General features: G+C 36.4%; 1 protein-coding gene across 12 annotated transcripts in view; it reads left to right on the top strand.

Annotated features, from left to right (window-relative positions):
- Positions 1-16,695, top strand: part of fgfr2 (fibroblast growth factor receptor 2) — a 189,406-nt gene that overhangs the window by 153,950 nt on the left and 18,761 nt on the right. For 7 of the 12 annotated variants that reach the window (XM_062976016.1, XM_062976012.1, XM_062976020.1 and 4 more), the window contains 4 exons: positions 3,314-3,464; positions 7,464-7,585; positions 9,194-9,304; positions 10,619-10,809. In XM_062976016.1, the coding sequence (XP_062832086.1) occupies positions 3,314-3,464; positions 7,464-7,585; positions 9,194-9,304; positions 10,619-10,809 (575 nt within the window). Of the gene's footprint in view, positions 1-3,312; positions 3,465-7,463; positions 7,586-9,193; positions 9,305-10,618; positions 10,810-16,695 lie in introns of all 12 variants that reach the window. The other 5 variants (XM_008106778.3, XM_062976018.1, XM_008106785.3 and 2 more) reach the window with 1 other exon arrangement.

The raw sequence follows: 16,695 nt of genomic DNA, 5'->3' as shown, positions 1-16,695 counted from the left end.
GCAGTCATGCCAGCCACATGACCTTGGAGGTGTCTACGGACAACTCCGGCTCTTCGGCTTAGAAATGGAGATGAGCACCAACCCTCAGAGTCGGACTCGAATGGACCTAACGTCAGGGGAAACCTTTACATTTACCTTATTGGTATCTCGGCTTATACTGGAGTCAATGTTTTCCCAGCGTTTTTGTGGTAAAATTAGGTGTCTTGGCTTATATTTGGGTCGAGTATATACAGTATTTAATGCCTTAAAAACACATATAAAGCAGAAGCTTAAAATATTTGCATTAAAATTAATACATATTAACATTTAAAACATTGCATTCAATTAATCCATCCAAAAATTATAGTTTCTAACAGCTGGTAAGTTGGCTGGGATTTCTGGGAGCTGAAGTCCAAAACACCTGGAGGCCCAAAGGTTGAGAACCACTGAATTAAAGCTTTAGGGCAGAGGTCCCCAAACTAAGACTTGTGGGCTGGATGCAGCCCTCCAAGGCCATTTACCTGACCTCCGCCCTCAGGTTTAGACTTAGGCTTGCCCAAAGTCTGAAATGACTGGAAGGCACACAACAACAACAACAACAATCCTAATTAACTTGACTATCTCATTGGCCAGAAGCAGGCTCACACTTCCCATTGAATTCCTGATAGGTTTATGTTGGTTGAAATTGTTCGTATTTTTAAATATTGTTCTTTCATTGTTGTTGTTGTTTTTCACTACAAATAAGAAGAATTGTGGACCGACTCTCTGCTTAAAAAGTTTGAGGACCCCTGCATTAGGGCTTTAAGTTGCAAACTGTTTCAACATGTGTGAGGGAAAAAAGATTGATAAGAGAAAAATACTCATCTCAAAATTATCATTGAAGTTATGTTGCATGAAAGTGGTACTTCCATGTATTTGCTGGGATCATTATCTGTTTTCCTCTAACAATATTAATGTCAACACGTTTACTTTGTCCAGATTTCCTTGAATGGTAAGTATTGTTTCTGAACTGCACTCCGTGTTCTTTGGAAAGTGTCCCCAGAAGGAGTGTATCAGCCAACTGATACTGTAGTCAGTCAAACTGAACTTCATAACGTAAAAAGCAGTGGGGTGTCAGAACAGAGATATCATGATAATAAACAGGTTTAAGACTCTCAGATTTACTCAGGCTTCAGACTTAAATCCTACTACACAAGGTATTTTATGTTGCAACAGTCAAGAGGAAAGCTTTGCTTTTCTCCACTTAATGAAAAGATTGAGATGACTTTAAAGAGGTTATTTTCTTGTTGACTTTTCTACTGTACTGTATGTGACATGTTCTTGAAAACCATAGGTTATTCTCACTATTTACTCCTAATGTCTAATAATGACTGGCTTCTTTTTGGTGTTAGTCATTGACACCAAATCCAACTGTTAAGTCAGTGGGGTGGTTGCTGACTGAACCACTTTGTATACGTAGTTGACTTGCCACAAATTTTCATATCATCTGTGATCACCTTCTGTGGGTGTTGATGGAACTGGTTGGTAAGTCTCCATATCTGCCTGGTATATGGTGCCCAGTCAGAGACACATACAGCATGATCCTGTTTATCTGTGGAAAAGCTGACTAAAGGTATTAAAAAGTTTCTTCGAAACCCAGTTCCATAAAATAACTTCCTTTCTTTTTCATTCTGCAGTAAGTATCATATCTCTGTAATTTTCTCATTCACCTTACAGATAGCAAACTGGGTAAAAGTACACTACATAGTTACAGCAGTTTGGTACATGTTAATTTTCAGCCTATGGAACCATGGGATTTGTAGTTTAGTGAGATATTTATATTTCTTGGCTAGAAGCAATAGCACTCTGTAGTAAAGACTTCTAAGTATTTTACTGATCCATGATTTCCTCTGGATGGAGCAATGGCCATTAGACAAGTTTCAAAGTAATCCAGATATAGTATCTAAGAGGGATTAAAAACATCCTGTAGATATGCCATTGTTGGTGTATAGTGAAAGCTTTTGGTGTTTGTTTCATACCTGTCAAACACTATCCCTACAGAACACATGAAATTGTTCCAAAAAAATTACAAGAACTTCCTGTTTGTACTGCCTTGTCATTTGGATATGATATGGACAATGGATGGTTTAGTTTTGTTTGGATTTGACAAGATGTATGCATCTGAGATGTCTCTTCCTTGTCTCTGAACTGAAATATAAATAAATACATGAAGATTTAAACAAACATTTTGTTTTATAGAAAATAGGCAGTTTTAAAGATAAAAGATACCTGTGTTCTTGAGAAACAAATTGGACATTATGACTGTTTTTCCAGTTTTTTTAAAAAAAATACGGTACGTTTTTAATTAAAAAGAAGAAAGAAAAAAGCCCTCACCCCAAGTTGTTTTAACATGCTGGTCTTCTTTGACTTTAATCCCCATTTCAGCGGAAATAGCATTTCAATATACCTGATGATTCAAATGCTTTATGGTGACAGTGTAACTATATACAGGTGTTTTTTTTTATGAATCCTTGTCACTGTAAACCAAGTCGTGACATGTCTTCTCTAGGTACTGAGGAACTTAAATGAGTTTAAATGTATGTGTCTAGGTTTGCTTTATTTTTTTAAAAAAAATAACCAAAGCCAGTCCTTTTTAAACAACTCGCCAGTTGGGGAATGGTAAAAGATTTTATAGACAGAACTGTATTTGATACATTTGAGTTTCCAATTGTAACCAATCTTAATGTGTAGATAGTAGATGTACCTTATGTACTCATCCATGTCGACTTCATGTATAAGCTGCAGACAAGTTTCAGGGCCAAAATAACCTGTGGATAAGTCAAGAGTCATTCCATGGAGGGGAGAAAGCACCAATACCAGACCAGGGGACCTGCCATCCCTGCCTGGCTACCACTATCATTTCCCCACCCAGGCATTCAAAACAACTAGAAGCAATCCTGCAGTAGAGAGAGTAGAGGGAGTCAAAGCTTTTTAAAGACTTCTGGGATAGACTATGATCTTACATTTCATTACTCTACTCAGAGAATGGGATGATACCTTTATTGATAAGAGTTAAGGTACAATACTTGTATTGAGCCATGGATATGTTGAATCAGTTTCTGGGAGTTGATTTTTTGACTAAATTTCTAGACATATAAATAAGTAAACAGGGTACTTTAGAAACAATGTGAAACTGACACAGACAGTTCCTTGTGTTCTTGTACTACTATCACTTGTAGAGTTAGTTAGTAAATGAATAGCATGTAGATGCTGGTTGTCCTGTTGTCTATTGTCAGTTCGTAGTGATTGGGCCAAAATTACATCTCTTTTTTGCACCTTGTATTCTTATAACAGGTGTCTGCAGACTCTAGTTCGTCCATGAATTCCAACACACCATTGGTGAGGATAACCACCCGTCTCTCCTCTAATACCGATGCTCCAATGTTGGCAGGAGTTTCAGAGTATGAGCTCCCAGAAGATCCCAAATGGGAGTTTCCAAGAGATAAGTAAGTGATATCTCGCTATTACTAACATTCTAATAAGACTGGCAACAAGGATGCTTACACCAGTTATTGTAGTCATTGACAAATAACAAATATTGAAGATGTTTCTTCTGAGGATGTAGAATCCCTTTTGCTTACAGGGATAGTTTTTAAGTCAATTTCATCACAATCGTATTCCTGCCTCCTTATTTGTGTGAATAGCAAGTACATTCAGTATTTGCCCAGTTCCAGTGACTGACAATTGTTCGTTGTTCAAAAGGTTGTCTTTTAAAAATCAGTTTTAAAAGAACAGCAATCTTCCTTCAGCTGAAAAACAACATATTGGGAAACCGAATGACATTTCCCAAAATTGGCTAACACAATTGTCAGTTCACTGTGTTGACTTTACAGTTTACAAGACTGATAAAGTCATGTTTTAATTTTAATACTAAAAATGGGTCCTTTGGCATTCTCCTGTATATCCTGTATATTGCATGGGCCACATGAAAAATATTTGCTATATTTGTCAACATCATTGGTGATTATTGTGACAATGACAACAGTGATAATAACAAACTAGCAAGCAGGTAGATTGTGCATTTATTTTATGTAATAGTAGTATTCATTTCTTTTTTAAAAAACAACAACTAAGCATTTGTCTTTTAAAACAGCTGATGAAATGTACCAGCCTACTTCATCAGTTATTATCACTAGTAGAGTAAACTATTACAGACTTTGCAGAAATTAATGCAGAAGGGGAAAGGAATAAAAAGGAGAGGAAGCTATGTATCAGAGACCTCCCTGTTAGGGAAAGGGGAGGAAGCTTCATGGAGCTGCTAGGTTTTTGTTTTTTGTTTTTTTTACCAATGGCTAGACTTCTGCTTGGTGCAGTGTACTTTCTTGGAGCCTAGGGATGATCCTTAGTCCAATTACATGTGGCAGAGGAAGAAACATTTTATTAAGTATGCACCATCTACAATCTGCTCTGATGGATTATTGCTTCTTCTAGTGTGGATGGAGAGATTTCTGCAATACTCAGTATATGTTTTTCATATGTAGAGGAAAAGTGACATGGGTACATATAAAATACAATGCATATTTATACATGGAATCTCATGTGGCAACCTGTGCAGAAATATGTCTTCAAGACCCAAAGTGTACACAACATTTCATTGGGTGGAAGAATCCAAAGGGACCCACTGGGGTGATGCAATGATTTTGTATCAGTGATTTTTAAAGTTAGATTTTTAAAGCTATTCTTAACAGAATCCATACATCACCCATAGATCAGCCAATCAGAAGGTGTACTTTCGTTTTGTTTTGGCCTGGATACCTAGACATACTAATCCATTCTGAAATCCCAAATAATATTTTAATTTAGTAAAGAAAGTTAATAAGCCTCTTCTTGGTTTATCTATATGCTTTAATTTAAAATAGAGGAGCATGATTAGCATCACAAATTTTCAGTATGTAATAACAAATGAAAAAGGCAGGCCTGTGCTTTATAAAATGAAAACCAATCTTGCATGTGCTGCTCTGAACGCCAAAAACAGCTTTTATCAGGAGAGTGAACTTCCAAGAGACATGAACATAACTTTCCAATAGTTTTCAAATATTAGTTTTCTGGAAATTTTGATCTTCAGCTCCCAGAAATCTCAGCCAGTGTGTCTGGAAGTTTAAGTCCCAAACATATGGAGGACCAGTGTTTGAGAACCATTGATCTGGAGTTTCTATCAGAATGGCAATATTAAATTCAATGTACAAAGACATATACTCAAACAAAAATAAGTTTTTTTATTTACACACTTAATTTGTGGAAAATCATGGCATGCAGTTTTAGATTCTGCCCTATGATTTTGCAACTCATGTCTTTTGGAAATTTATTCACTGTGTGTGCGTTTTTAAATTAAAGGGCCTTTTATGTGCATTTATGGAAATATTCTTAATTATGTGGATGAAAGGTGGTGCCGTACCTTTCTTTTGCCACCTGCAAGGTTCTAGTCAACAGTGGGGGTCTGTATACTTAATTATGTCAGCCCTTTCCCTAAGGGGAAACATTAATGCGGAAAATCTTAGAGCATTAAACATTTAAAAACAGCACTCGGCATAAATGTGGGTGGAGTGGGTTTGAATGAAAGAAGGCTTTTTAAGAGTAGTTTATTAGATTGGGGGCTGCAGGCACACAATGGCAGGATTGTTATGTTCAGACTAGAAGCACAAGAGCACATAAATTAACCATTTTCCAATGCAAATGTTTGCTTTCTGCCAAGATCTGAAATTCAATTTTAGTTTCAGAGAAAATGCAGCACAGTCCCAGCACACAACAACACACAATCCTTTAGTCTTTGCGTATTGGCAAAGTAGCATGTCCTTTTCATAACTGATAGAACTCAGGATATATAGTCTCATCAACATGATTAGGTTGAAAGCTTTTATTTAATTAAAAGGCTCTATTTAAACTCATCCCATTTTATTGTTAATCATGGCATTTTGCCAAACCTGCTTAATTTTCTCCTGAATGGAAAACAGTGCACTTCTATTACACGAGACCCGCACACAGATGGAATGATATACGATGATATATGTACTGCTATTAATTCAACATGCTGCTTATATATTATTCCTGAGCTAACATATTTTTCTAACAACCTCTGATTGTAGTGGAAAATATATTAGTATTGTTGTTTCAAAGAGCTGGAAAAAAATAAGCAAAGGGGAATATATATATATATATATATGAAAAAATATCCTTTATTCTTTTATACATTTCAAGATTGAAATCTTGGATCGAGAGAAGATATTTTCACAGTTAGATAATTTAGTTGGATCAGTTCAACTTTGCAATATTGATGGCCAAAAAAGATTTATGTTTCCAAACTCACAATATTAGATTCTTAAACATCGCAAATCCTTCTCCATAAATTATTCAGATAATTCCCCCAAAGACTGCTTGATTGTATCAATATTAGTTGTGTGACTCGACATTGAAAATATAACATGAAGTTCTATTGAAAGGTTGACATGATTATAATCCCTTTGAAAAGAAAACTTTATTTAACGAGTTTTCCCCCCAGAGGTGCTGGAAATAGAGGGTGCAATGTTTTTCTAAAGAGCTACAGATAGCTACTTAAATGTTTGGGAAGATAAAAATATAAGACTTAGATAGTTAAACATAATCAAGATAAAGCAAAAGGTTCTGTGTTAGAGATGTAGGTTTCCACATTCTCACACACTTGCACTCTTGATTTTGCCAGATGAGTATTAATTATATACAGTATTCGTTCAGAAGATTGATTGAAGAAGTGTGCACAGACTCTAAAATAGGCATGGACAACCTAAGGTCCGGGGGCCGGATGCAGGCCCCCAGTGCTTACCTTAGGCCTTCCTCCTTTTCCCTGTCCTCTTGGCATAGGAATATGGCCCGCCGCATCCTTATGCCAAAAAATGTGGGAGGCACGTAGCAGCTGAGAGCTGTTTGGAGCGCTCTCAGCCACCATGTATCTCACTCTTCTCTCTGCATAACGATGGTGCGAGCAGCCCAATCCTTATGCCGGGATGATGGCTTGAGGAAGGCACACGGCAGCCAAGAGTCCTCCAGAGCACAGTCAGCCACTGTCTTTCTCACTCTCCTCCCAGCACAATGCCAAGAGGGCAGCCCAAGGATCGGGGCAGGAGGATGGGAAGAAGGATTTGGGCAGTCACCAAGTGTCCTTTCTTCCTAGCATAAGGATGAAAAGAGCAGCCCCAACCTTATGCTGGGAGGGCAACCTGAGGATGATCCGGGGCCTGCCCTGCCATCTCCTGGCCCCATCATTTCCCAGTGTGTGCTCAGCCCCCCGCCCTCTTGACCCAGTCCACTCTGCTGTGCTCATAATGCATCCCCAAGGCAAAAAAAAAAATTGCCCAATACCCATGTTGATTTTTAATGAGAAATTGTTTGCTAAAGGATTCTTGCAATTTTTTGCCTTTCAGTTTTGCCTCTTCTTAACATGTGATGTGATAACTCTGTATTTCCCTCCCTAGGCTGACTTTAGGAAAACCACTTGGGGAAGGATGCTTTGGTCAAGTAGTCATGGCAGAAGCAGTGGGAATTGACAAAGACAGGCCAAAGGAAGCTGTGACTGTAGCAGTAAAGATGTTGAAAGGTAATATGAAGGGAAAGAAGAAAGTCTTAATATAGTGGCATTTTCAGGAAAGATTTTTTTCTTTTTTTGTCTCCACACTCTCTCGCTGTAAATGGCAATGTTCATCTAGTTCATAGTGCATTAGATGGCAGTATAAATGGGACCTAAGACTATTCATGCTTCAGGACTTTTGTGGAAAATATTCAGGGTTCGCACAAAAATTGCAGTTTTGGCTCTCGAAATAGAACTTACCATTAATACTGTAATTTGAGACTAAGTCTTTCCAAAATGTGCACAAGGATTTTGTGTGTGTGCAAGAAACAGCATTTACTATGCTGGAAGCCGCATTTTCTGCACAAAACATATTCCTGCACAGAAAATGCTGTTTCCTTAGGTGAAAATGTTGTTTTCTGTATCAAAACAAAACTAAATCACCCATGTCCAAATTTTGTGCAAAACAAGTCCCAAACTGCAAAAAGTCTTCAAACGAGAGTTTTTCTCATCAGAGTTGCCCTATATCCAGGAAGTTTTTAAAGTCACTTTCTGAATATTTTCACCTTTCCTAATAAGTTTACATTTTAAATCTAATTTATATGTTCTTATTTGACGGGTTAAAAGATACTCAAAGGAATTTCATAAATGCATTATGAAATAAAAATTTATTCTAACATACCCTGAGTCCCCTTCAGGAGAGATAAAGTGGGGGTAATAATAATAATAATAATAATAATAATAATAATAATAATAATAATAATAATAATAATAATAATAATAGAAAACAATGGAACCTGGGTAAGTCAACACTTGTGTTAATTCAAAAGGTTTACTCCAGTTCAGAATAAAATTTGGATTTAAGCCAAAGAGAGATCCAAGGGTTATAAAATCTTTTATTAAAAAAAGTTATTATAAAAGTATGTTTAACAATGCTGATTGTGTGATATACCTGGGGAGATTAATTTTAATAGCACATATTTATCATTTTATCTGAACAAAATAAAATAACTAGTTCTTTGAAATAGATCCACTGCCTTTTGCCCAAATTAAAGCAAATTCTATGCTTGAAAGAAGGTTGAAGTTTGCTTTTAAGAAAAGTGAATCATCACTTAAGATGGACAATGTGTAATATAAAAACCACAAGAGAATGTATCTAGTCTTTCCATAGTCAATGTCAGTTATTCCACTTATGCTTTAAATAAAGCAAGAAAGTAACAGGTAGAACCTATAGTCCTCAAGTTATGTCACAATCAGATCCATGCAAAAGCTAAAAGCTGAAAATTCTACTTGGTCCTAAAAATGTAAGAAAATGTTTTGAATGTCAGTCTATGACTAAATCTCAGATTCGCTATGAAAAGAAGGAAAAATCAATATCTGAAAGTCTTCAACGATGTGTCCAAAACGTTTATTTTTACTATAACAACTATAATTCTTATTGTTCCTTGAAAAATATGGACATTAATTGAAGAGCAAAAGGGGTGAGCAAGACCCGTTTGCTCCCATAATGCATTGGTCCTGAAATTACATGTTAGTTGAATAATCTATAATAAGTCTGTGCAACAGTTAATAACAAAAATCAAGTTCTGGACATATTCTAGCTAAAATGGGTGTTGGGACTCTTTTTGTCTCATATAGATGATGCTACAGAAAAAGACCTCTCTGACCTTGTGTCTGAGATGGAGATGATGAAAATGATTGGCAAGCATAAAAATATCATCAATCTCCTTGGTGCCTGTACTCAAGATGGTGAGTGTCATTTTAATTTTGTAAATAAAAAGTGACAAAAATGTAACACTGTTTTAATATTTGTATATTGTATATTTTAAGTTGTATTGTAATACTTTTAATTGTGAGCCGTTTTGAGTCTTCGTATGGGGAGAGAAGGCATGATATAAATAAACAACAACAACAATGTGTATAACTGCTATGCAGCATTGGACATATTGTCCAGTATATCTTTGTCCTAAGGCTTTCTTGTTTTTACAAATACTTTCTTCCAATCTAAAGTGTACAAATTAATATAATATAACTGAACCATTCTATTATTGTAGAGGGCACATAACACTGTCCTTTTTTTATAATGGAAAATAAGGAAAAGGCAGGAAGGAGATTGAAAGATGGGTGGCAATATATAAAAGTTGTCCCTGACTTGGAGGTTGCCCTTTTCTCCGGGAAATGCAAAGGATGAAACAGAGGTGATACAAGAATATAATGCAAAGTGTTTTCTTCCTATTTTATTATTTGTAAAGTTGAAAAAGTTGCTTTTGGGGGACTGCAGCAGTTCTGTCAGTCATTGCCCTAAAAGTAAGTTTGACATTTTTTTGTTATTTTTATATCCAATGCTGCGCTTAGTGTGGTTTGACTTCCCTCTTCTATTTGACAAAACCCTGAAATTTAAATATGAGTGCTGCCAAAATATAACAGATTGGTACAACAACCTAAATCTAATTCTTACTGCCAGCTAGAATAAAGCACTGAATCAATGGAAAATTGTAAGTCACCTTCTTTGTAAATTTCATTGATTCAGTTGGTCTTCTCAGACTTGAACTAGCAATTGGGTTTACAGCCTTGTCTACTTTGGAGTCTTGAATATGTTCCTTCTTAGAATGTGAAGGGTTATGATAGACATGCAGGTGTAAGGAAATAGAATGTATATGAGAAGAGAGGGTATGTGTAGTGTAGTGTAGTGGTTTAATTGTTGGACTAAAACTCCCCAACCACTCACAGAAAGTTGTTGTCCTTGGGAAAGACACATGATCTCGGCTTAGAGGAAGTGCATGCAAACCCTAGAGTAGAATCACCCTAAGTCAGAGGAAACACAAAGACCCGTCAACAATGTGTATGGAAAGGCAGAGGACTGCATGTTAAAAGATCTGAAGTAAAGCTTTCCAATATTCTTGTATTTGAGATTGGGTGTTTGTATTCTAAATAAGTAATTGGTTGTAATATTTTAATTCCTTCCAAGAATATAAAATGTGATTTGTCACTATATTTTCATGGTTCAATATCACTAGATCTCTTTTTAAATGCCTCATGTTCTGCATTTTTCTTCCTTCAAAGGACCACTGTATGTGCTTGTTGAATATGCTTCCAAAGGAAATTTGCGAGAGTACCTACGAGCGAGGCGGCCACCAGGAATGGAATATTCTTTCGATATTAACCGAGTCCCTGAAGAGCAGATGACATTCAAAGATTTAGTCTCATGTACATACCAGTTAGCAAGAGGCATGGAATACTTAGCATCACAAAAAGTAAGCCAACACTATTTGAAACATTTGTTTTCACCTTTTTAATTCAGAGATGGGTCAAGTATGTCTTGATGGCCATTTCAGATGTGCAAAGGACTGCCTTGTCGATATGTACTCTTTGTGGAAGTGAATGAAGAGATGTGTGTTAAATATGGTAACTCATATACAGCCTCTGCCAAGTAAATAGTATTTATGCTAAAGATTGACTAGAGAATTGAGAAGATCCTGCCTATTGATCCTGCCTAATGTCCATGCGTTAGTCTGTTGCAATAGCTTTGTGTTTGTACATAGTGCTTATATAATCCCAAAGGCTGAATTTTAAAATACTGGGAAATGTAAGAGATGGCACTTGTGCTATTAATAATAATAATAATAATAATAATAATAATAATAATAATAATAATAATAATAATAGATTTTTTAACATAATGATGAAATCAATATGCCAGAAACTGAATACTCTGTCAGGATCTAGCAAAGAAAAGAAATATTATTTTCTTTGTAATGTGTATAAAAGTAACTTTATTTATAAATAGTTACACAAAATCAAACATAACCATATAGACAAGAGAGAAAGGAGAGAAATTTGCTATGGATTAGATTAGGTGTTGTAAAGAAAACAAACAGGCAAACAAGGAAACTTGCAATTAGTAGGCCCACATAAAGATATGTTTAACTGTTGAGGAATTTATGCAAAGGTATTTTATAGCATTTTTGAGACAAACTGAAAGAAAAGACTTTGTATCATACACTTTCATAAACTGAGTAAATGGTTATTATTATTATTATTATTATTATTATTATTATTATTATTATTATTATTATTATTACTATTACCTAGCTTTTCTCCCTTAATCGAGACCCAAAGTAGTATAGACTATACCAGGCATGGGCAAACTTCGGCCCTCCAAAACACCTGGAGGACTGAAGTTTGCTGATGCCTGGACTATACCCATTGGAATGTATGGAACTTGTTAGCCATAATTAACAAATTTATCCATTTTAGTAAATCTATATCTAGTAGGGCTAGTGCTGGATTTAGCTCACAACTTGAACCCAATATTCCAATGAGTTGTACTCTGCTTACAAAAAGATAAAGAGGTGATCTTTGCTGAGTCCTCTCTGTGCCCCCAGAAGGTTAATCCCTGATCAGCTCTCCAAAACAGAATGGGAAATTATACTGTAGATTACAAAAAGAAGAAATTGGTGGGGGACCACCTTTTTTTATCCTTTCTCTCAATGGAAACTCCATCTTCATTGAACAGATACTCAACATCCATGCCGTTGTCCTGATATGTTCAGCCTCAATAGTAGTCATATTAAGGCAGTAATAAAGCAGAGCCCCCAGTGGCACAGTGGGCTAAACCACTGAGCTGCTAAACTTGTTGACTGAAAGGTCAGTGGTTTGAATCCGGGAAGCAGGATGAGTTCCTGCTGTTAGCCCCAGCTTCTGCCAACCTACAGTTCAAAAACATGCAAATGTGAGTAGATCAATAGGTACCGCTCTGGCGGGAAGGTAACGCCACTCCATGCAGTCATGCCGGCCACATGTCCTCAGAGGCGTCTACGGGCAATGCAAAATCTTCAGTTTAGAAATGGAGATGAGCATCAACCCCAGAGTCGAACATGACTAGACTTAATGTCAGGGGAAAACCTTTACCTTCACTAAGGCAGTTGCAAAATAATAACAGTAATGTATTGTTTTGTAGTTAAAAAGACAAATTTTAACTGAATCACTGTTGGGGCAACACAAGTTTAAAAAATGTGATAGTGTTTAGTTTGGTGTTTTTAAAAAAAGAAATATTACCAAGTTTATTTCTTTCTTTTAAGGAACTATTTCATGCTGACGGTTCACTTGAGCAGTGTAAGAGAAAGACATTTGATCCGTCAGGCAGTTTAGAAAATCTGAGGAATATTCTAGATAGGAGCCAGATTATTCCTTTCTCTTGCTCATGTGGACTTCCCAACATTTCCAGATGAAACTGGAAGTGACAGTGTTCATAAAAATATTCTGAAATGTATGTTCATTGTGAGTGCAGAAAAAGTACAAAATCTATACTGCTGAGCAACTGGTGTTTTCCTGTTTTAATGTTAGTGTTACATTAAGAAGTATTTTAGTTGCTGAATTGTTAAATAAGGAATCCAACAAAGCACTGCATTTTCTTTGATGCAACAAAGATAACAAATATATGCATAAGTTATCAGACTCGAAGTAATTCTTCTTATGATATCTATTAAAGTGGGAATTAGAGAGGAAAAATCAATTTTCAATAAATAACATCACAAAATGAATTTAGGCATTCATGAATTCAAAAACTAATATGGATAAACAATGAGCTGCTTCATCGAACAGGCAACAAAAACATAACCTTAAGAGTTGCCTTATTACATTCCAGTAATTTGCAGAATACAAAAGAGAGAGCCATTCATTTCCCTAGGGCCTTCATGAGAATTATATATACTATGACTGGCTAAGTGGTAAAAAGAAGCAGCATTAACATTCTGTGAACAAATTAGTCATTTATCTCATTTAAAATATTTGGCTACTGGGAAAATTAGCTGAAACAGCACAATTTTGACATTCACTCCATGGAGACTTGTATTTGCAAATTGCCTCCATCGTTATATATTGTCGTAAGGTATAATTCCTTAAATTTCCATATGTAACTAGCTCTGTAGACACTCTGAAGTCTTTTGCTTAATAGATTAAAATAGGATTATAGTGCAAGTGCAAAACCTGCTTTGCTAGTGCTGAATCAGGCAGAACATACTTAACTTTCTTGTTAAACCAGACTACTATGCCATTAGAGAGTAGAAAGGAGTGATAGTGTGAAAGAGAGGATCTGCTTATGTCACAAATTTTGTAAAACTTGGCAAGTGCAATTCCAGTACATTTGTCATGTTTATATTAACTGTAATGACATTTTTCTTGTAATGTGGTAGGTTTGTCTAGATAGGGCAGCCCACACAACCTTTAAAAGAATTGTCCACCTCACATAGCAACAGCCTTTGGTAGTACAAAGACATATATACTTTGACATATATATGTGTGTGTGTGTGTGTGTGTGTGTGTATAGTTTAGTGCTATGGATCATAAGATCTTTATTTATTTATTTATTTATTTATTTACAGTATTTATATTCCACCCTTCTCACCCCGAAGGGGACTCAGGGCGGATTACAATGAACACATATATGGCAAACATTCAATGCCAACAGACAAACAACATTCAGTTTTAGACAGACACAGAGGCATTTTTAACATCTTTCCAGCTTCACGATTCCGGCCACAGGGGGAGCTGTTGCTTCACCGTCCATTGGTGGTTGTTCTTCCTCATTCTTTTCCTCGTGAGCAGTTTTATGGTGTTGTAGATTAGTTAAATTAGCCTCCCACATAAAGCGTACCTAAATTTTCCCTACTTGACAGATGCAACTGTCTTTCGGGGCTGCTAGGTCAACAGCAAGCCGGGGCTATTTTTATTTTTTATGGTCGGAGGCTTAACCCGACCCGGGCTTCGAACTCATGACCTCTCGGTCAGTAGTGATTTATAGCAGCTGGTTACTAGCCAGCTGCGCCACAGCCCGGCGCCAAATACGGCTGGTGCCTCCACAGGCTACAACTCCCAGGATTCCATAGCATTGAGTCATGGCTGTTAAATTGGTGTCAAACTGCATTTTCTGTAATTCTACAATGTAGATGCACCCTTTCAGAGGTTCTCAAATGGTTCTGTTCCATCTATTGGGCATTGATTCATGTGCATGAGCAGGTTTCTTTATCATTGTTTCTGGTGGTGTTTGTGTCTCAAGATTGATGTCCCCTGTCCTGTGAATATCAACTTTGGATTTGCAAGTGAGCATTTGCCTATGTAATCCTCTTCCAACCTGGGACTCTCCTTTTATTTTTGACTTCATCTGCCATTTCCCAGGCTTACACAGCTGATGGAAGGCATAGTGTAAACATTTAGAGAGACACAAGTTGGGAAAGGATAAACTGGGTATAAAAAAACATAAACATAAAGACTCAATGATAGTTCATGTGTAGGTGTGAGGCTGAAGTTTGCTCACATAATAGAAAAAAAGCTTTCTGGTTTATTGGCATTGCTTGGTATTGTACAGGTGGCAGTTAGGAGGGCATGGTTCAGAGAATGAATTCTGTTGCCCACACTGTGGTGTTCCACCAAGAGAATTTGTTTTTATGTGAACTGTTGTAATTTCAGTTCATTAATACTACATGTGGGGAAACCTATCATTCCTTATTTCTTTTATTGTAGTATAAGTGTATGCATTTCACATTTCCCAGGTGAATGACAATTGCCAGCCTTTCTTGGCAGATGAACAACATTTGTTAGGTACTCATCTGTAAGCCAGCATCCAGAAAACATAACAAGTCTCTGACCTACATTGCTTTGTTGGCTATATATAATGTAAAAATGAAGTTGCCAAAACAGCTTACATGGTCTCCTTTGCAAAAGGAATAGCTTGAGTGAGTGTTGATGCCAAAAGGATCTGAAGAAAAAGGATTTGACATAAGCAGTGCAAAGAATACTGACTATTGAGAGATAAAACAAATATGCATAAAATACTGCATTCTGGCTCTCCAAATAATTCTATATTTATATTTTGGTAACTTTTTTGGCTGTCATGGAGTCACTTATGAGTAGAAATAATGAGAGAGCTTATACTCTTAGGCGTTGCTATTCGGAACAGAAATAATGTAAAAAGATAGAATTGTCTACCTGTATTTTGCTTTAATGAATGCCAATAAAATATTCTGAAAGAATGCAAAAATAGCAGGTTTTAAGAGGCAATTTAAAGCTTGCAATAAAAAATGTTTATACTTTCTGGTTAAAGGAGAGATCACTCTATCTAGACCAATTTATTTTAAAAGGAGATGCCAAAAATGAAAGAAAAATATTTCTCTGTGTTTTTGTGCCAGCAAAGCTGATGCCCCTTTGCTTTAACTACAGGAGAGGATTACAAACCCCACAAAGAGTTCACTCAAAAATGGTTGCTTGCATTAACATTCCAGGGCGAAGCTATAATGTTTTCCAAAATATCTTGTTCCATATGTAGATGTACCATGGAACACCTGAAAGCTTGTGTAATCAAGCTTTTCAATATACAAAATTGTTATGTACAGCACACATATGAGAATGTACATGAGATAATTGCCTCCATCTTAACATACATCATATGAAAAACCACCATAGATGAGCAATTTTCAGTGGCATCCACACTTTAACATTTAAACTGGCTCTGGAAAACTTTTAATTTCTTCTAGAGATTTTAGACTCTTTATGTATGTTAGCTTAGATCTGAATTGGGCCTTTGCTCTTTTTCAAGCAGTTACTCTTCATTCTTGGAGATAACTACCTTGTACATTTGCAGTGGGGGAAAGATTTAAACTGGGGATTTTATCTATTTGCTGTTCAGCAAATAGTTTCTTTTCTCTATAATTGGCTGCTGAAAAGATGTTATGGGTATACTGATAACCTGTTTGGGAGGGCAGGAATAAAGATGAATTGGAATTTCCAATGCGGAATTATGAATCAGATATGAAAGTCCTACAATTGAATGCACAAGGTCCCAGCAAATGTGGAAATGGCTGAAATTTCCAACTAACATGACCATACTAGGACTTATTGTCCCCAAAATATAACTTTTCCATCTGAAACATTTCCCTTGACTTGGGGCTCATGTGTACTGCCAGAGAATGCAATGTAGATGTCACTTTAGCCTGGGCCAGCCAAATGACACACTCAAGCCAATGCAGGGTAAACCAGGGTAAATATTTTAGGGCACTTTATAACACCCAGGTGAAAATATCCAGATCTTTGCAGCTATTGAGGCAGTGGAGACAGATACCTGGGATTGCCATCCATGGCTCCAT

Source organism: Anolis carolinensis, chromosome 3 (genome assembly GCF_035594765.1).
Source record: "Anolis carolinensis isolate JA03-04 chromosome 3, rAnoCar3.1.pri, whole genome shotgun sequence".
Classification (NCBI taxonomy): Eukaryota; Metazoa; Chordata; class Lepidosauria; order Squamata; family Dactyloidae; genus Anolis; species Anolis carolinensis.
The sequence above is the reverse complement of the archived record's forward strand: the minus strand, read 5'-3'. Positions and strand labels throughout refer to the sequence as shown.